General features: G+C 43.4%; 1 protein-coding gene across 2 annotated transcripts in view; it reads right to left on the bottom strand.

The window, feature by feature from the left end:
• The window catches only part of LOC147008950 (G protein-coupled receptor kinase 3-like), a 100,538-nt gene that overhangs the window by 67,204 nt on the left and 12,388 nt on the right, over positions 1-20,946 (bottom strand). For both annotated transcript variants that reach the window (XM_085864103.1, XM_085864104.1), the window contains 3 exons: positions 9,250-9,323; positions 8,348-8,449; positions 8,137-8,211 (listed from right to left, as the gene is read on the bottom strand). In XM_085864103.1, the coding sequence (XP_085720229.1) occupies positions 8,137-8,211; positions 8,348-8,449; positions 9,250-9,323 (251 nt within the window). The remainder of the gene's footprint in view (positions 1-8,136; positions 8,212-8,347; positions 8,450-9,249; positions 9,324-20,946) is intronic.

Below are 20,946 nucleotides of genomic sequence, written 5' to 3'. Positions count from 1 at the left end.
AGTCCCAAAGACTCAGCCTCATCGCGAGAGGTACCAACAATCCCAAATGCCTTCGTTTCCACAGCGTTAAGCCGAGAAATGGGAGAGGCAGGAGCATCAGCCCAGAGGGAGAGTAGTCCTTCATCCGGCTGCGGACAAAAGCTTTGTAAGTGGTCAGGAGCTCAGATGTGCCGAGGAAGGACTTTGCACGACGGAGGATTCCCAGTCGGTGACTGGCTTTGGAGACCAGGTTGGAAATGTGGCTTTCCCAGGAAAGATCGTGGCAGATCATGAGACCCAGAAGCTTGAAAGAAAGGACTTCTTCCAGAGGATTGTTGAGAAAGTGGATGGGGGGGGGGGTTCCAAACGTTCCTTTTGGAGAGACATAATGAGAGTGTGAGATTCGTCCGGATTGAAAGACATGTTCCACGTGTTGGACCAGTTTGTGATTTTATCCAGATCTGCAGAGAGCGATGAAGCTGCTGATTGCTGGTCTGAGGGATGACAGATGGTACGGCAGAGGGTGGACTCATCAGCAAAGAGATAAAGAGGATTTTCGACAGAGTCGGAGAGATCATTGATGAAAACCAGAAAAAGAACAGGGCCCAGAACACCACCTTGAGGAACTCCAGCCTGGACAGGCATCGGGGATAAAAGAACTCCATTTAGGGCCACACGTTGACTGTGACAGGAGAGGAAGTCTGCGAGCCATGAGTGGAGATGGCCTTGGATACCACAGGAAGAGAGTTTGATGAGCAGGGCAGGGTGACAGACCGTGTCAAAAGCATGTGATATGTCCAGGGATACGGCACGGATTTCATGTCCAGCATTGAGGACCTCCATCAATTGTTGGGAGAGCAGAAGCAGCATATCCAGGGTAGATTGACCTGGTCTGAAACCAAACTGATGATTGAAAATCAGGCCATTGGAGAAGAGGAAGGATTTAATGTCTGATGGATTCCATAACCTTGCTGATGATTGGGAGAAGGCTGATTGGTCTGTAGTTGCAGGGATCTGTTTTTACACCTTTTTTATACAGGGCAGTAATGTTTGCTGATTTCCAGGCAGATGACCTTGAGCAAATGAGAGGATGAATAGAACAGAGAGAGGGTGAGTAAGAGCAGGGGAGCAGGTTTTTAGGACACGTAGGCTGATGCCGTCTGGACCGGTTGCAGAATCTGAGTCGAGGTTTGACAGCCAGCTCTCCACCTTGTCAGGAGAAAAGGACAGAGAGTCCAGGGACAGTTGGGTGCGACTGGGTAAGGTGGATACAGAAAGTGATGGGTTTGGGACACAAGATTTCGATGCAAACACCGAGTTTAGGCATTCAGCCTTTTCAGGTACGGTATCAGCAGTCCGTCCATTTACGGTAAGGGAGGGGATGGAGGGGGAACATACACCAGAAAAAAGATTTGATTGGACGCCATCAGGATTTTGAGGAGGGAGACGTTTGAAAGTTCAGACTTGAGCTAAGAATGACTTTGTTTTCTGGTTCTCCTGAGGGTAGATACACACTTGTTCCGAGCTTTATGGAAGCAACTGAGATTACCCTCAGTTGGGTTTGCTTTCCATGAGGCAAAGGCAAGTTGCTTCAGGACAACTGCCTCGCCACAAGCTTCAGTGAACCAAGGGCGGGAGGAACAGTAGGACAACTGAAGACGAGAGGGGATAAATCTGTGCATGAGGGAGAGCAAGTTTCTTTGAAAGAATTCCCAGGATGAGTTGATGTTGAAGAAAGTAGCGATAGGAGACCAGTCTATAAGTTTGAGGGCTGCTTGGAGACCCTGCCAGTCGGCTTGAGTGAAATGCCAGACTCGACGGCGCTGAGGTGGTTCTCCGATATCAGCCAGAGAGATGTCCACTTTGACAAGGACGTGGTCAGAATAACCGATTGGAGCGGAGGAAGAACAGCGGATATTTTCAGGGAAAGTTGTCAAATCAGATCCAGAAGAGATAGAGTACCATTGGTTGAGATCCGGGTCAGGAAATTGACCAATTGAGTCAGTCCTAATGAGTCATAGAAAGCTTTTGCTGAAGTGCCATGACAGATGAGAGAGGTACTCACACCGAGCCAACTGGCATGATGACAATTGAAGTCACCACAGAGAGAGTTTGGATGACAAGACAGAAGTTGGTCCATGTTTTTGGATAGTGAGGTGTAAATGGAGTCATCACTGTTAGGTGGACGGTACAGTACACATATAAACATGAGGTGGGAGTGGAGGGGAAGCCGTAGCCAGAGGCATTCCTGGGGGTGTGGGGGAGTGAGGGCAGTGCATGGAGAGTGAGGAATAGTCTTTGATGAAAAGAGCAACTCCTCCACCAGGACAAGGCTCAGGTCTGTCATACCGGAGGAGGGAGTAACCAGGGGAGTCAGAGATGTCTTGAGGGAGGAAAGTTTCTGTTAGGCAGATTATGTCTGGTTTGTCAGTGGCAACCTGTATGGAAAGATCTGTAAGGTTTGAGCGAAGGCCCCAGATATTTGAGATCCACACTGTTAATGAAGAGGGAGGAGAGGAGGCTTTGGGTGCAGGGTATGGGATGGGAGGGGGAGGGTAGGACAAGGGAGGAGGGAGCGAGGTAAGGAGAGTTGTTGAAAGAGTGTGGGGGATTGCAGAATAGCTAGGGGAGAGGCCGGTTGAGGAGGAGAAAAAGCTCTGTCTTGCTGGGGGAGAGGGGGGGAAATAGAGGGGGCAGAAGGCGGTTAAGGATTTGAGGAGGTGGAGTGATGAGAGGGAGGTGAGAGGGCAGGGGAAGGAGGCAGCTTTGTGGTTAAGAGGGGGGCAACTTTGAGAAGGGTGACTGAGGGGGATGAATGGTGGGAGAAGCATGAGTGGAGAGAGTTGAGGGAGAAAGGTGAGGGGGGAGTTTTTGAGAAATGTGAGAGGGAGGCTTGGAGGGAGAAGAGTGTGATGGTTGCTTTCAGAGGGAGGGGTGAGAGGGGTGAGTTGGCACTGAAGTTGGAAAAAAAGAATGGTTGATGGAAAGTGAACACTCATAGCAAACTGAGGTTTTAAATTTTTTTTAGGTCAGAGATGCGATTAAAGACATTTCTTGGTGGATGCAATAAAGGTGAATTTCGAGAATGGAGAAAAGAAACGCTTGTAACAGTTGGATTTCTTTTTGGCAAGGTATGAGAGTATTGAGAGAGTTGAGAGAGTATCGAATTGAGAGCAGTCTGTTGAAGTAGAGTCGTGCATTATGATACAGTAAAGAGTACCACAGGTGTGAAAGAGGAAGATGAAGCATTATAAGAGATCGTTTTTATTGGTTCACGGAAAAATATTTTCACGAAAAAAAATTGGTTCACGGAAAAATATTTCCACGAAAAAAATAAGTGACCACTCTATTCGTTATTGTTGTGTGTCTGTCTGTCTGTCTGTCTGTCTGTCTGTCTGTCTGTCTGTATGTCTGTCTGTATGTCTGTCTGTATGTCTGTCTGTATGTCTGTCCCGAGCACAGCTCCGTGGGTTTTGATCCGATCCTGACAAAATTTTGGTGGGAGGTTTATATCATGATCTAGTTGTGTTTTTCTGAAAATGGGCATGGTGCGCCCATTATGGGTGGAGCCACACCAAAAAACATTTGTTTTTAGGGGGTAGCCGATTTCAATTTGCATCTTCTCCTCGGGGGTTTGTCGAATCTGACAGGGGTTTTGGTATTTGGTTAGCCCAATGGCACCTGCATAGCCCCACGGAGCTCGATTTTTCATTTTCGTCCCAAGGTCAAGGTCACAAGGTCACAAGGTCACAAACTTAGAAAATTGCGAATTTTGACGTAAAAAATTTCTTCTCCGAGGGGGTTTGTCGAATCTGACAGGGGTTTCGGTATTTGGTTAGCCCAATGGCACCGGCATAGCCCCACAGAGCTCGATTTTTCATTTTCGTCCCAAGGTCAAGGCCACAAGGTCACGAACTTAGAAAATTGCGAATTGTGTTTTTAGGGGGTAGCCGATTTCAATTTGCATCTTCTCCGAGGGGGTTTGTCGAATCTGGCAGGGGTTTCGGTATTTGGTTAGCCCAATGGCACCTGCATAGCCCCACGGAGCTCGATTTTTCATTTTCGTCCCAAGGTCAAGGTCTCAAGGTCACAAGGTCAGGAACTTAGAAAATTTCGAATTTTGACATAAAAATCATACGACCGCCCAAACTTTGAGAGCGAGGATGACAATATTTTTTGTGCATAATCTTGAGGTCATTCCCCACCTAAAGTCTTGAAACCATTTTTCTCTATCTCGAACACCTTGCCCGTGGCGCCCCCTTCAAGTTTGCTTTTTACGCTGATTTCATCAAAGTCTGGATAATCCGAGGAGTGCGAAATCCCATATAGCCTATATGACGTTATATTGTTCCTGGAATGTTCCAGAGGAAGTTTTGCACCAAAGGTCATAATCCTTGACCTTTGACCTTTAAAGTTCACAAAGGTCAAATTTTCAAAGTTGTGGGAATCAAACCAGGTTTTCGACCTTCTTCTACGAACTAACTCCAATAAGCTATAGCATGTATCCTGTTTCCTTATTTTAATGTCCACAACATTGTTTTGTGACCTTTAAAGGTTATGCAAAGGTCAAATTTTGAAAGTTGTTGAATGAAACCGGATTTTCAACATTTTGCAGCTAATAACCTGTCACTCCACGAAAATACTTTGCATATTTTGAATATTGATTATTGAGGAAGTGATAGGATGAGTGGGTTAGCTGTTTGGAGGTGTTACCCAACTGGCATGATGACAATTGAAGTCATGATGACAAAATGTCAATTAGATGGTACCTAATTGACCATCAAGGTCAATTTTGATCTCTACAAAACAGCCATCAGCTCAATTTCAAAAACTCCATTTCACCACATCATGTTGATCATTTTTATAACTTGGTCAAACATTATCACATTGTCTCATCCTTGACTTCTGAAACAATCTACATCATCAAATACCGCTCGTGAACCATCGTCGTCTTCAGACTTGTTATTATCATTATTATTTTTTTTTTGAGAGAGAGAGTTTTCATCAGATTGGGTAATGGAAATGTTGTAGAAAAAATCGTGAAGTGAATGGTTAATTTGGATCAGAAAACGCAGGGGGTGGAAACAGATCACGTGGTTATGGGAGAAGCACGTGGCTATGGGAGGTGTACAGTCAAAAGTGAATTTATTTATTTTAAATAAGGATTGTGGAAAAGGATTTTCCGAAAAACATTGGGAAAAGGAAAGGTTGAAGTAAAAGCGTGAAGGTGTATGGTGAATTTGGAACTGTAAACGCAGAGTGAAGCTGCTGGGTCGATGAAACGTATCAGGAAGAGGGTGGAAAGAGACATGTGGTTACAGGGGGTGTTTAGATCTAAAGGATACAAGGAAGATTATTAATTTTTGATGTATTTCTGAAGAATAGGTAAGATTCGGGAATAGAAGGTTGTTGGAAGATATCGTGAAGGTCATGGCGAGAGTGGGTCAGCTCAAGTAGAGTAAAGGGAAGAAGAAGAAGAGGAAGAAGAAGGATCGGGACTCATGGGTATGCAAGGAGAAAGGTAGTTTTAAAAAATTGGGGGGGGGATTTAAGACAAGAAACAGAGTGTTTGGATTGGGAGGGATGGGAGACATTGGGAAAGTAGGGAGAGAATACAAATATAAACGATCGTACACTTAGAGGGGAAGGATGAGTAGGCCTCAAGGAACCCAGGAAGACAAGGTCGACAAAAACTCACGAAATAGCACGATTTTTGAAACAAAACCAAACTAGGAACACACAGTAACATGTAGGTGAGAAAATAAACAGTTAAAATGGGACAAATAACGACCGGAAACTTAACTTTGGGAAAGTCAGCAGAGAGCCCTGAGAGACCCTGCCATCGCTCCAAACCCAGAACTGGAAGTATAAAACAATTTCTAGAGTGTTCAAAGTTCCCAAGAGCACAGTGAGCTCCATCATTAGAAAATGGAAGGAAAAAGTAACGACCCAGACTCTTCCTACAAAACACGTTGCTGTTACAGCCGGAATTAAAAATGGATTTGATCAAAAAAAAATTATCACCGATCGACACAAAATACCCCACAATGACAAAGTGAAAACACGTTTTTAGAAATTTTTACAAATCAATTAAAAATGAAAATCTGAAATGTAATGCATTCAACTCCTTTGCTATGCCACTCCAAATTGAGCTCAGGTACATCCAATTACCTTTGATCTTCCTTGAGATGTCTCTACAACTTGAGTGGAGTCCATCTGTGACCAATTCAATTGATTGGACATGATTTAGAAAGAAACACACCTTTCTATATGTGGTCCCATAGTTGACAGTGCATGTCAGAGCAGAAACTACCATGAAGTCCAAGGAACTATCTGTAGAACTCCAAGATAATATTGTGAGGAGGCATAGATTTGGGGAAGGGTGTAAAACAATTTCTAGAGTGTTGAAAGTTCCCAAGAGCACAGTGAGCTCCATCATTAGAAAATGGAAGGAACAAGCAACGACCCAGGCTGTTCCTAGAGCTGGCCGTCCGACAAAACTGATCAACCAGGCAAGAGTTGTGACCTTGGCCAGGGTCATGACCAAGAACCCAATGACCACTCTGACACAACTACAGAGTTCCTTGGCTGAGATGGGAGAACTTGCCAGAAGGAAAACAATCTCTGCAGCACTTCACAAATCTAGGCTTTATGGGAGAGTAGCCAAATGGAAGCCACTCCTGAGAAAAAGTCATGTGACAGCACACCTGGAGTTTACAAAAAGGCATGTGAAAGACTCTAAGAGCATGAGGCAAGAGATTATGTTGTTTGATGAGACGAAAATTGAACTCTTTCGCCTGAATGCAAAGCACTACGTCTGGCAGAAACCAAGCACAGCTCATCACCCATCTAATACCATTCCTGCTGTGAGGAATGGTGGTGGCAGCATCATGCTCTGGGGATGCTTTTCGGTGGCAGGGACGAGGAGATCTATAAGGATGGAGGAAACAATGAATGGAGCCAAATACAGGCAAATCCTTGATGAGAACCTGCTTCAGAGTGCAAAAGACCTTAGATTGTGGTGAAGATTTACATTTCAACAGGACAATGACCCCAAGCATAGAGTTAAAGCAACACTGGAATAGCTTCAGAACAAGAACATGAAAGTCTTTGAGTGGCCCAGCTAAAGCCCAGATTTGAATCCCTTTGAGAATCTGTGGAAAGACTTGAAGATTCCTGTTCACCGACGCTCCTCATGCAACTTGACAGAGCTTGAGCAAATCTGCGAGGAAGAATGGGAGAAAATCCCCCACATCCAAATGTGCAAAGATGATACAGACATACCCAAGAAGACTCCCTATATTGTTTTTGTTTTTTGGCCCCATCTCTCAATTTTAGAAATTAGGTCTCTGTTGACATTTTGATCTCAAAAAGAATTAATTGATGGTTGAATTCAGTGAGCTGATATGAAAATCCTGTTCAAATTTCAAGTCAATCCGATGAAAATTGACAATTTTAGAAACTTGGCATATGTCGACCTTTTGGCCGATGTTGACATTGCGTCGATCATCGATTATATTAAAGACGCACATCAAGTCACTTGGTCTCTGAGTGATTTGCACTGCCCTGATGGCATCCAGCTTTCGTTATTAATCATCCGTTGAAGGACAGATTGGGTTCAGGATGATTAGCATCCGCACGGAAAGTAGCCCACGTCCAGCACGGTGACCGCTTGAACCACCATTTGGGTGCCGTTTGTGAGGGAGTACCAGCATGTCGCTTCGCCGGCTCAGACATTCCACTGAAGCACAGTAGCGCCTGCCTCTCCCTCTCTGTAGTTCCTCCACTCTGAACCCACACCATTAAATTGTCTTTTTGTGTACATACATTATTTCAATCGTGTTCCGTACTAATTTGTTTCATTTTTTTCTCTAATATGTACACAGGGGAAGGTCAAGTTAAGTTACGGTGACCAAAAGTTTCTTCCTGGAAACACGTCCCCCCCATAATAACAGTGTTATATGGAAAATATATAATTTATATGGGTTTAGGATGATGTCGCCATTTTTAGGAACGCATCCACGATGTGAATTAGCGACTTGTGTATTGTATTTTGGTGTTAAAGAAGACAATCTTGTTATTTTCAGGTACCAAAAATGAAATGAAAAATGTGAAAACACAAAGACTCACGGAGAATGAATAATAATAATATCCTACCTGGAAAAGATTACTTGGAGCTTCACCCCGCATTAGTTTTGCTTGGACTCTCTCAACAGCACTTTGGGAGTATGGCTGAGTAAGGAGAAAATGGATCAATCAATCAATCAATCGACCAGCTAGGCCCTCCAATCATATTCAAATGTGTGCACAAGACAACACTTTGTGACTTGCGTTCAATGCCAGTGGAACAGAGATGTTTCTCACGCACGTGCGAAGATGACAACAGCTCTTTCATCACATATTTATCATAAACTTGTCGACTCCTTCCATTCCGTTCCTCCGCAGAGTCTAACTTCGCATATTCACGGATCTGCACAGGTAGGAAAGGTAGTAAAGAAAGAAAAGTTTTTGTTTTTTTTGACATACAACGCAACCCTGATTATTTGAGACAAACAGCAATTGTTCAGATAAAACAAATTTTGCCTCGTTAAAGAAAGCAAGTGAGAATTAACACTGACACCAACGGTGAGGGATTAAAGAAAAATGGTGAGCAAAACAGCCAGTAATAAGAAAGTGAATATGTCCTTTCTATAATTCACGGACCCGCGTGTTTGTGTGTGCGTGCGTGTGCGTGCGTGCGTGCGTGCGTGTGTGTGTTTGTCACGCTGCTGTTCTACAGTTCTGGGCCGATTACATCCAGACTTGCTACAGAGGATCATCATAATCCCAATTAGTGTACAGGGGTGTTTTTATCTTTGCCTGGGGTCTTTGGGAGGGAAGGGGGTGGGGGGGTGAAAATTCTCTATTTAAATGTGCATCGTGTAGCGCCGTCTCCAGGTGGGGGAGGGTATTACAAGTCTCCACCATTTATAGTACAGTATCCCTGTCCCCAAGTTTTCCAGTGCAGTGAGGCATTTTGAAATATAAGCAGTAGGTATGTTGTTGCTTTATGCATGTAACGTGGGTTTTTTTTTTTTTGCCTCTGGTCATTTTCCTATATACCGCCCAAATAAAGGTATGCGTCAGAAGAACGTGTTGCATGCTTGGAACAAGATCGCCCATAGGGTGGGTACTCTTCTAGTATATATAAACTACTGGAGGCATTGCGAGTGACCAAGCGGTAACTGACTACAGACCGGTTGGGAGACGAATATAGGGTGACAACCTCACCTCCTCATAAAATTGCAGTTGAGGAACTGGTTCATCACTAACATTTTCACAGTAGTCCTTAAACAGTAGGTAACCTGGAGGGAAGAGGGATGGCAAAATCTCAGCCAATCAGATAAATTATATCATCAATGAAAGATGCAGCTTTCAATCATTAGTCGATCCCATGAACTTTCTACACAAAAACGATGACAAATGAGGAAAGCAACTCCACCAGAAAAAAAAAATAGAAGCGAAAGACACAAAGGTGCTGCCGTTTAGAGTGTAATCATGACGCGCTTATCGTTCCATCCTGGTAATGACAATGATGCCAGGATTCTGACGTAATGTGGGCTTCATTGATTGTGTTTTGGCCGGTGTCAAGGATTTACATCATGAGGAGAGAAGTGGGAATGGAAGGGGGGGGTTGTGAAATGGTGGGAGAAGCAAAAGAAGAAAGAGAAGATTAAAAAAACAATATATATATATATATATATATATATATATATATATATATACATATATATATATATACATATATATATATATATATATATATATATATATATATATATATATATATATATATATATATATATATATATATATATATATATATATATATATATATATATTCAGTTTTGAGGGACCAGTGAGAAAAAAAAGAGAAAGAGGAAAACAAAATGTAAGAAGCAAAGAGAATGCAGAATAACTAATTCTTGTGTTAAGAAGAGCTGTTTTAACAAAAGGAAAAACACTCCTTCAGACCATCGAGTCCTCAAATACATTGACAGAAAATAAGCTAAACATTGTTCACTGAACTTCCTGGAGTCATTCGTTCCATGAAAGAAGGAAATCCCACAAACAGCTGCGTGATCTATGGAGTTTCCGGACTAGTTAAAATGTCGAGCAACTGGCTTGTGAATATAACTGATGTTGGCTCAACCATCATTTAAGTGTTTGCAAAACTAGTCGCCGACCAGTTTGGCCAAAGTAAAGCTTTTTGCAGAGTGTACTGCTTGCGAGACAATAAACGCCGCGTGAGGACATGCAATCAGAATGGTCTGAGATATTGATGGGGTCATTTGATGTTGTGATCGAAGTTGTGGGTTTGGTTAAAACACAAGTATTACAATGGTTCTGTGAACACTTAAGTTCCTCGTTAGAGTGTGCACGGCAAAGTACCTTTTTTCCTCGTAACGAGAAATCTTTCCAATTCAAAGCTTGTCACAGAGAATACACGAGATACAATAAAACTGCTCGACTGGTTTGTGACTGCTTCCCAACACTTAAATGATGTTCGAGCCAATATCAGCAATAGTCGTAAGCCAGTCGCTTGACATTTTAACAACGGATCCCAACCTCCTCTTCCCCCTTCCAACCTCCCTCATAATCCATGACGATGATGTACACTCTACGTCAGCATGCTGGCATCATTGTCATTACCAGTACGGGATGATAAAACTTATTATGATATCTTGTACTGACAAAGGGTACACATCCCGTAATGTCAGGGCTTTTTTATTTGTTGTCTGTACTAACAATTTTCTACTTTTAATTGACACTGTACCTAACTACCATTTTATCTAAGTAGCAATCTACTTAACCAGCAATCATTTATATTTTGTACACAAACACAGACAATCATAGATCACTAAAATAGAAGAAACTCTGTAAGTTTCAGCAATTAGCCAAGTTGTAGTTAGTTAAATAAAAAAAAATTTTCTCTGAAGTGACTTTTATATTCTCAAAACACTGAAAAAAAAATTTCAATCCATATGATGATAGATCTATTTCATGGTCCCTTTACTATACAATGATAAACCTGAAAGCATCTCAAAATGCAAAGCTCGCCGCATTCTCTTTGTATTCAAACTAAACTTGATTAAAAAAAAAACAGTTAAAACAAATTATACATTTTATTAATGTATTCTCTACAATCTCATAATAAAGTTGTGTTGAAGATTTGATGAAAAAAGGTCGATTGGTAAAAATGTTATGGCCGGGACATACACACTGAATCTCAATGGCAAACAAGGATTTTGAGTAAAATATTTATAGCTGGTCGACCACTTCACCGATGACGTCATCCTTACAATTCTGTATTCCCCAATGGGATTAGAATGAGGTGTGCCAATTTTCAAATTTTTCTGATCAGCGGTTTCAGAGATATAATGCTTCAATTTTTTGTGTTTAGCCCAAGCTGGCTGCCATATCGCATGACCTATGACATCACAATTGTGATTAAAATATATTACCATGGGGGGGGGGGGGTTGTTCCTATCCTGAAAATTTTGTGTAAATCGGACAAGTGGTTGCTGAGAAAAAGAAAATGTTAAAAAAATAATCAAGCCAAAAAAATGCCAAAAAAAAGGGTCGACCAATAACTACACCAATAACTGACAGCGTGTGTCCGTCAGTCAGTCTCCTCCATAATTCCAAAACCATGAAACCTCGTGGCCCCAAACTTTGCATGCATACCAAGGGACTTCCAAGGAAGTGCATGAGTGAAAATTGGGCGTTTAGGTTAATTAAAACACCACTTTTGAAGATAATTAAGGGCCTTAACAAATTATATCCTTTTTCAAGGTGCATCATCGGCCACCTCGCTCTCTGGAGTCTTAAGGCATAGTCTCGGTTACCTCGCTGGGGTCTGAAGCCGCAATGTTTTTTTAGCCTGCTGAACCATCCCTTGACTTGGAACTGGCCGCAACGATTTCTTAACGATAAGTTTTTCTTCACTTTCCTCACTCATATTATCGAATGCCTGTTCATCACAGCTATGAATCGCTGTGTACACTGCAATGCTTATAAATGCCTGGAGACATCAGCGTTCATGGATATATTTCATTTCCGCACATGCCATAACCATGAGACTACCTTAATCTAAGCCAAATTTCAAAATTAAAAATTCCTTATTGACTTTCGCAGTAGTTTATTCTCCAATTCAGATATTGCATGAAATTCCAGGCATCAACGGGTGCATCGTGTTTATATAACCGATCGACGATCGCAAATCGTTTGCCAAGTCGGCCATTCCATATCAACCGTTTCGTTGGAGTGCTTAAGCCACTTGGTGAGCGCTCTACAATATTCTCACCGTCACAGGAAACAAAATTAATTAGATGACTACAATGAGTAAAAAATGTTTTGAGTTATTCCAAAGCAAAGAATCGCCACATCATGGCAGGATAGCCGAGAGGGACACACGCATTATCTAAGCTGTCGAAGCCGGTGTTTGAATCCAGATCCAGTTATTAACTGTCATTCCAGTGTTTCACAGGCAGGGTGATTCATCAATGTGTGTGCCATCTCGGATGGACGTTAAACTGGACATCACATCGAAATTCCCCCCCCCCCCACCACACTCTCTCGCCTTCCTCACTCTCCTCTTCCCATCCCTTCTCCCTCACTCGGCGGTTAAAAAAAAAAAACATTATGGACACCTAAGCAGGATAAAAAACAAAACCTGTCAAAGGGTGGAAGAGCTCGTTGTGAGCCAATGGCCATCCAAATCTAGTGCCCAACTGTGTCTTCGGACATCCTCCTGCAGTTGGGTTACATTTTTTTCAGGGGGTTGGTGACAGGGTTTGGATGCAGGCCACCGCCCTTCACTCTGCAAAACACAACAAAAACAAAAATAAAATTGAAAGCCTACACCGTGGGAGTACCTCCTGTGCAGCTGCTCTTCTCAGGGCAGCTCACCAGATGACAGGATTGGGGAAAAGCCTTCAGGACCCCCCTCTCTGATGACAGGAGGAAAACCATGGGGTAAACTTCCTGGGTCAGATTGCGGGAGAGTGTGTCGGAGTGGTGCTGAGGTGTCGTCCACCAGACGGTGGTCTCCTTGGGTTAACCTGAGGCGATCCCTTCAGGTGGGTGCCTGGAATGTCCTATCCCTAAGAGAGGATGATCACCTGTCTCTGTTATCATCTGAGCTCAAGGGTATGGACATCGGTATTGCAGCACTCTCTGAGGTTCGGAGACTGGATTGCGGCGAGATCATGGCGGGTGGTTACACCTACAATTGGTCTGGTTGCTCTGATGACCATCATGCCCAAGGAGTTGCTCTCACTGTGTCCAATAAGCTGACTCCAATGATAATTGATGTAACACTGGTCAATGAGCGTATTATGAGACAAAAGATTTGTCACTCCTTGGGTTTTATTTCCCTGGTCTGCGTATTTGCTCCGACTGAGGCGAGTGATCTCACCGTGAAGGACACATTCTATGCCAGGCTCGAGTCTGTGGTTGATCAGTGCCCCAGGCGAGATACTCTTCGAGTCTGGGGGATTTCAATGCATCGAATGGATTTGATAGGGATGGTTTTGAGACATGTGTTGGTTCCCATGGGTAAGGAACTGTGAACCTGAATAGCACTTAGTTCCTTAACTTTGCAAGAAGTCATGGACTTAGGGTGGCTGGTTCATGGTTTCAGCACCCACAGCCTCATCGCTGGACTTGGTATTCCAACACTGGTGGTATGGTAAAGGAGATTGACCATGTGCTCATTGATGGTCACTGAAGGATAATCCAGAACTGCAGGGTCTACAGGAATTCCCAGTTCCTCAATATCGACTACAGGCTTTGGGTAGCAACTCTGACATTGCAGCATAAATCTGGGAGAATGGTACCATTCCAGCCGAGGCTGGATGTTGGTACGCTCAAGGATGAGAGGGTAGCTGAGGAATTTGCAAACAGGCTGAGTGGGGATTAGGGGTGTCTGGTTGATTTGGGGGAATCCTGAAGATATGTGGAGCGCTTTCAAAACCACTGTCGTTGATGTTGCCGGTGGATGTCTTGGAACTCACCGAAGGGCAAAGAAGAAATTGGTCTTGGAAGGGACACTGGATACCATTGACCAGAGTCACAGGGCCAGGCTTAAGGGCAGAGCTGAGCTGTTCAGAGAGTTGAGGCATAAAACTGCAGGTGCACTATGGGTGGACAAGAAGGCCTATGTATGAGGAATCTCTGAGGGGGTGGTGCATCACCTGGGTCAAGTGATTCTTGTCATGATTACAGGAAAATTCATGCATTGCATTCCTCCAAGCATGCCCCTCGGTGTAATGCAGTAAGAGCAGAGGGTGGTAGGCTCTTGACAGAAGAGTCTGAAATGAAGGCCCGCTGGGCCGGTTACTTTGAGCAGTTGCACCAGGCTGATTCACCAGCTGTTGAGTTGGATGTCAGGGGTGTTACAATCCCTATTGCTGACCCTACAATTAACTGTGGTCCACCTTTGTTTTTGGAAACACAGACTGCGGTGAACCAGTTAAAAAGGGGTAAAGCTCCAGGGATCTGTGGCATCCATGCTGAACTTCTCAAGGCTGGTGGAAATGCTGTACTCATGTCATTGCATGCAGTTCTGTACACTGCCTGGAACACAGGCATCATCCCAACTAACTGGAAGAGGGGCCTTGTTGTCCCTCTCTGGAAAGGTAAGGGTGATCACCAGGACTGCAACAACGATCGAGCGGTGATGCTGCTCTCAATGCCGGGCAAGGTTTTTGCTCAGAAAATTATTGATGGGTTTTACCACCATCTGCTTGAGCATCAGCGCCCAGAGCAGTCAGGCTTTACACCAAAGAAGTCAACGACTGACTGTATCCTTGCCCTTCAGGTCCTCACCGAATGCAGACGAGTGTTTCGGCAGGGGCTGCTTGCAGCCGATGTTGATCTCTGCAAAGTGTTTGATTCAATGAATCCGAATGCCCTCTGGAGGATTCTTGGTCTTCGTGGGGTGCCACCAAAAATGAGCGATCTGATGTCTCAACTTTACTCTGGTACTGAGAGTGGTGTGAGATGTGGTGATATCATCTCAGACTTATTTCCAGTTTCCTCCGGGGTGTGTACTGGCCCCAACAATTTTCAGCACTTGTATGGACTGGATTCTCAGGAGGATGTCGGAGAGATCAAGCTGCGGTGGTTCATTTGGGAATGTCAAGATCTCTGACATTGATTTCACAGATGATGCAGTAATCTTTGCGGAGACCCTAGATACCCTTTTGGGGGCCCTCGAGGTGCTGAATGAGGAGTCGGAACCACTGGGATTACGGGTTTCCTGGGTCAAAATTAAGATCCAGGCTTTCAATATAATAACATATTGGATGCTGCTATCTTGTCTGTACCTGTTTGTGGTGAGGATATTGAGGTGACAGAGAGATTCAGTTACCTTGGCAGTGATATTCATGTCTCTGCTGGCTGTGAGCCAGAGGTCAATAGACGTCTGGGTTGGGCCTGGGGAGTCATGTATTCACTGGATCATGGGGTGTGGCGCTGTCGGTACTTGTGTAGGATGAAAGTCCGAGTCTTCAGGTCCTTGGTGCTTCCAGTCTTGCTCTATGGATGCGAGACTTGGACTCTGACCAAGGATCTCAGATAGAGACTTAATTCCTTTGGTACCAGGTCTCTTCGGAGAATCCTTGGCTATCGCTGGTTGGATTTTGTGTCCACCGAGCGGTTGCTGAGAGATTCAAATGAGATTTGTTACCTGCATAGTCCATGAGCGTCAGCTGCGGCTGTCTGGACATGTGGCTCATTTTCCTGACGCTGATCCTGCTCACCAGATTCTCTCAGCGAGGGAGTCTCGTGAGTGGAGGAGGCCAATGGGCCGACCACGTGCCTCGTGGTTGCAGCAGATTGATCGGCATTTCAAGGAGATGGGGATGGGCCAGGCATCTGCCTGAGGGATGGTCAGACGTATGCCCCTGGAGTATCAGCAGAAAGTGGACACAGCGACGTGCTGCTGTGGCGCATGCTCCCATACCTGATCTGACCTTCCTTTCCAATCACACTGCCTTCCCCTCCCTCAAGCTTAACTCCTCCCAAACCCCCACCCCTCTCCACCCCTAAACGCACGCTCTCGGAGTGAGGCGTGTGAGAGATTAATCAGGAAGCATGCATTTGTGTGTGTGCTTTCTTAAGGATTTCCCGTCGAGGACATTATCCTTGCAGTTGGGAATATAATTGATGATGAAAATATTCGCGCTACATCACGTATGAATCAGAAAGTGTTTTTTTTGTCTACATTATCAAGGCTCGTATGAGAGCCAACACACAACGGAAAGCTAACACGCAAGGGGGGCATGAGACAAGAGGGGCGGGAGAGGGAAGGACAAAACAGTGGGGAACAGCTCGTTTGTTTTTATTTCTGACATTGTACTCGTCCATGAGGTTGTGAGTACGGGAATAACCACGGAAAGTGGTCATTTTATGATGGCGGCACCGTTGATAACTCCTGTGACAAGGGTTGTAATATCAAATGCTCCACCTTTCATATCCAATGATAAGATCATGTCCGTGTTATCCCGTTATGCGAAAATGGAATCCAGAATTTCCATGATTCCTCTCGGTTGGTGGAATGAATGTGTAAAGCATGTAATGACCCACCAGATGCTGGATTAACTGTTCCTTTAATAAAAAAAATAGCTGAGAGTCCAGACCCAGACCCCAGTGGAGCAATGTCTGATTTAACAGAATCAGAAGAGGAGATGGACATGACTGTGTTGTCACAGCCAATGGCAGATCAGCCCCAAATCCCTCCACACCTTGTTCTCTCGTTTCTAAATGAAACTTCCAGACAAAGGAATGTTATAATCATTGATCACTTTCCTGATTTGCTCCTTTTATTCAGACTGCAAAGCTTGTCCTAAAAAAACTCTGAAGAACTAAACCAAACAAAGTCACAGTTTCATCGTCTAAAGAAAATTATAACAAAGGCAAAGGCTGAGTATTCTCAGCATCAAACAAAATCTACTCCCAAATCATGAAAACACTCACTTTTGCAACACTTAATTTTAATGGTGGTGGTGCAAACCACATCTGCCAGACCCAAGTTAATAATCTATTTAAACGGAAGCAAGTTGATGTGATCCTCTTGCTGGAGAACTCATATCACTGATAACGTTGAGCACGACCGGTGCAGCATTTTTAAAGGTCAATGTTTCTTCAGCAACATGTCTTCCCTATCTGCTGGAGTTGTTGTTTTTGTTAAAGCCAGGACTTGCAGCTGAATCGTGCCTCTTTCAGGAGGTGATAAAGGGCCGTTTTAGTTCTCTGGAATTGGAACTGGTTAATAACCTAAAGTTTCTCATTTTAACGTATATGCAACAAGCAAGATATCTGACCGAAAAACTTTCTTTTCGGTAGTGATGAACCATTTAAGATTGTTTGATATCAATCAGTGTATATGCATAGGGGGTGATTTTAATTGTACATTTGAGCCCAAATTGGACAGAAACTCACCAGCACCACATCCCGAAGCCCATGGCGACTTCTCCCATTTTCTTTCCGTCGCCGGTTTCCTTGATGTATGGTGCTTGATGCACCAAAATGACCAGCAGTGCACATGGTGTCGATGCTCCAATGGTTGCGTATCCTAAAGGCGCTGTCACACCTTGACGATTCAGCCAGCAATGGCAACGTATAAAAATGTATGTAAAACGTTGGCGTACGCTGAAATTTTGATGTTTTTTTAAAGTTTTGGTCGTATTCATAACGTGTTGGTCGTATGCATAACATATTAGTAACGGGCACAGAACGTTTCGTTGTCTTATAGATAACTTATACCAACGGATGCTTAGCCTGTTGTCGGCGTTCACAACCTATGCCCAATGATAGTTTAACTTAGGCATAGCGCGCTGCACGTATCGCCGACGAACTCGTGGCGTAGCCTGTTAAAAACCTGCCGCACGCCGATTTAAATCATAACCGCCTGAAAATTGAAAGTGTCAACCACGCAGTCACACCTTGACGATTTAGCCAGCGTATGCCCACCTATGAAAAATTTGCTGAACCAAGCTGGCACACGTCGAATACGTTATGGGTAAGTTGTGTATACGTTAAGAGCATGCTGGAAAACGATGAAGTACACTGTCATATTTCGTTGTACATCTCGTACGTCATAAAATTTCAAGCATGCTGAAAATTTTACGACGTACTTGCCGTATGGCTCACACGTTCCGCGACGCTGGGAATAAGTTGTAGGCACGATATGCGATCGTTGACACACGTCGACACAAGTTCCTTGTAAGTTACTCATAAGTCGAAACAGGTCGAGGTAATATTTAGCATACCCGAAACTTATTTTCTCCGTCAAGGCACATTTTCTTTTTTTCTCCTTCACTCCGTGAAGGCACGTGACGAAATATCTGGTTGTTTTTTTATTATTTTTTCTATTTTTTTTGTTAGTCTATCACGAATTTTAAAATATATTCAGACATTTGCTTTTAAGTTTCGACGTCAACGTGACAATATCCTCAAACAGAAAATATTCGCAGAGGAGGAACTAAGAATAAGACATGAGCAAAATGAAGAGGCAATCAGACGTGACGTAACGGCACGTGACGAAATATCGGAAGTTATTGTTTTTATTTTTTTTAAACGCTGCCAATACGCCAATATACGGTAGCTGTAAATTAGAAACACGTTCAGAAAGTTCTGTGGTCGTCCGGAAGACGTCAATCAAATACGTCTACATACGTCAATATGCGTTGGAGGTACGTTACACATAGGTTCAAAGCACGCTACTCATAGGTTAGAAATAAGTTTTGGGTACACTAAGCATTACCTCGACATGTTTCGACTTATGAGTAACTTACAAGTAACGTGCCTCGACGTGTGTCAACGATCACATAACGTGCCTCGACGTGTGTCAACGATCGTGTAACGTGCCTACAACTCGTTACTCATAGGTTATAAATAAGTTTCGGGTACGCTAATCATTACCTCGACGTGCTTCGACTTATGAGTAACTTACAAGTAAGGTGCGTCGACGTGTGTCAACGATCGCATAACGTGCCTACAACTTATGGCCAGCGTAGCGGAACGTGCGAGTCATATGCTGGTATACGTCGTAAAATTTCAAGCATGCTAAAATTTGAGGACAACCGCAAAGTACAACGATGAAAGCCAGCGTACTACGACGTATGGCAGTGTTTTTCAGCGTGCTCTTAATGTTATAAAAACTTACCCATAACGTATTCGACGTGTGCCAGCGTTTTAGACAAATTTTTCATAAGTTGAGTTAAGTTTAGACATTTAGCATACGCTGGCTAAATCGTCAAGGTGTGACAGCACCTTAAGCGAGGCTTGACCGTTGGGACATCACCTCACGTTTTAAGAATGTTGTAAACTCATCAAATATTTTCCCCTCCATCTTCTCTGACCACCACATGGTCACTGTGGGCCGATCCTGTCCCCAATTCCAACGTAAAAGTGCTTATTGGAAGCTTAACACGAATCTTCTCAACTTTTTTTTTTAAAGGAAGAAACTTTTTTTAAACTTTAAGCTTTTTAAGGAAGCTTTTCGCAATCCCTGGATAGCGTTAGCTGAAAAACAGCCTTATTTCCCATCGAGTAATGTATGGTGGGACAATCTGAAAACCCATATATGGCTGTTTTGTCAACAGTTTGATTTGTACAGGACTCATGAAGGTCTAAACACATCAGCCCAGTTAGAAACCGAAATTCTAAAACTGGAGAACAAACTGGCAAAACAAGAGAATAAGACAAATGATAAATTACTCATCGAAAGAAGGACTCAGCTTCGGGAACTATTGCAGGAAAAGGCTGCAGATTCATTAGTTAGGGTTTGAATACAAAATCTAAAAGTATCAGATAGCCCGAGTAAATCCTTTTTCCACCTCAAATCCGAAACCAAGCCATCTCGGCTTATTTTATCAGTAATGGACCCAAGTGAAAATGTAATCACGATTTCTGATGAGGTAAAAAATACCATTAGAAAGTTCTAATCAGAACTATTTTCAAAAAAAGATGTATCTGAGGATAAGATAAACCTCTTCACTTCCCATCGCCAATCCCTGACTGAGACTCAGCGCTTGGAGCTGGAGGAGCCGTTAACCCTCGCCGAACGAGAACGAACCTTGGGTGAAATGGACTCTGGAAGGGCACCCGAAATTGACGGCATTCTTGCTGAATTTTATTTAGAATTTTGGGACCTTGTGGAACCGGAACTTTCGAACGTTACCGATGAATCTTTGCGATCTGGTGTAATGCCATTAAGTCTCCAGATAGCGGTGGTGAATCTCTTCCAAAAGTCGGGTGATCTCCGACGGATGGAAAATTGGCGACTGGTCTCAAAACTTTTGAACTGACAATAAACTCTTCTCAAAAGTGATGGCAAATTGATTGAAGAAAGTCATTGGTGATCTCATCCTACTTAATCAGACTTTCTGTATCCCCGGTCGTTCCATTCACCACATTTTTTTGGTACGGGATTTAATGGACACTTACCATGATCAAAATTACTTTGGAATGTTTTGTTCTGGACTTGGAAAAAGCTTTTGACAGTATTGATCATGGTTTCTTGTGGTGTGTTCTTGAAGCATATGGATTTGGGGTGAAATTCAGAACCTTTATATCTTTATTATACACTGACATATTTAGTGTAATTAAGATTAACAATGAATTGATTTCCCTAAGCAGGTTCAGAGAGGGGTGCGGCAGGGTTGCCAAGTTTCAGGCTTGCTTTTTGTATTGGCAATGGAACCATTACTTTGTACACTCAGGGAGAATATCTCTGGTCTAACTTGCTTTCCAACGAGTCCTCTGTTGACAATATCAGCTTACGCTGATGATGTTTGTGTCATAATCGGGAACAACCAAGATATTGCTGCACTTGCTGAATCCTTGAGAACTCTTTTCCTGGCTTTTTCCCTGAAAGTTAATTGGAAGAAAAGTAAGGCTCTGTGGGTGCCATACCTT

The sequence above is a fragment of the Eptatretus burgeri genome, chromosome 18, assembly GCF_056783735.1.
Source record: "Eptatretus burgeri isolate ZD-2024b chromosome 18, Ebu_testis_v1, whole genome shotgun sequence".
Lineage (NCBI taxonomy): Eukaryota > Metazoa > Chordata > Myxini > Myxiniformes > Myxinidae > Eptatretus > Eptatretus burgeri.
Note: the sequence above shows the minus strand (reverse complement) of the source record. Positions and strands in the feature narration are given on the sequence as shown.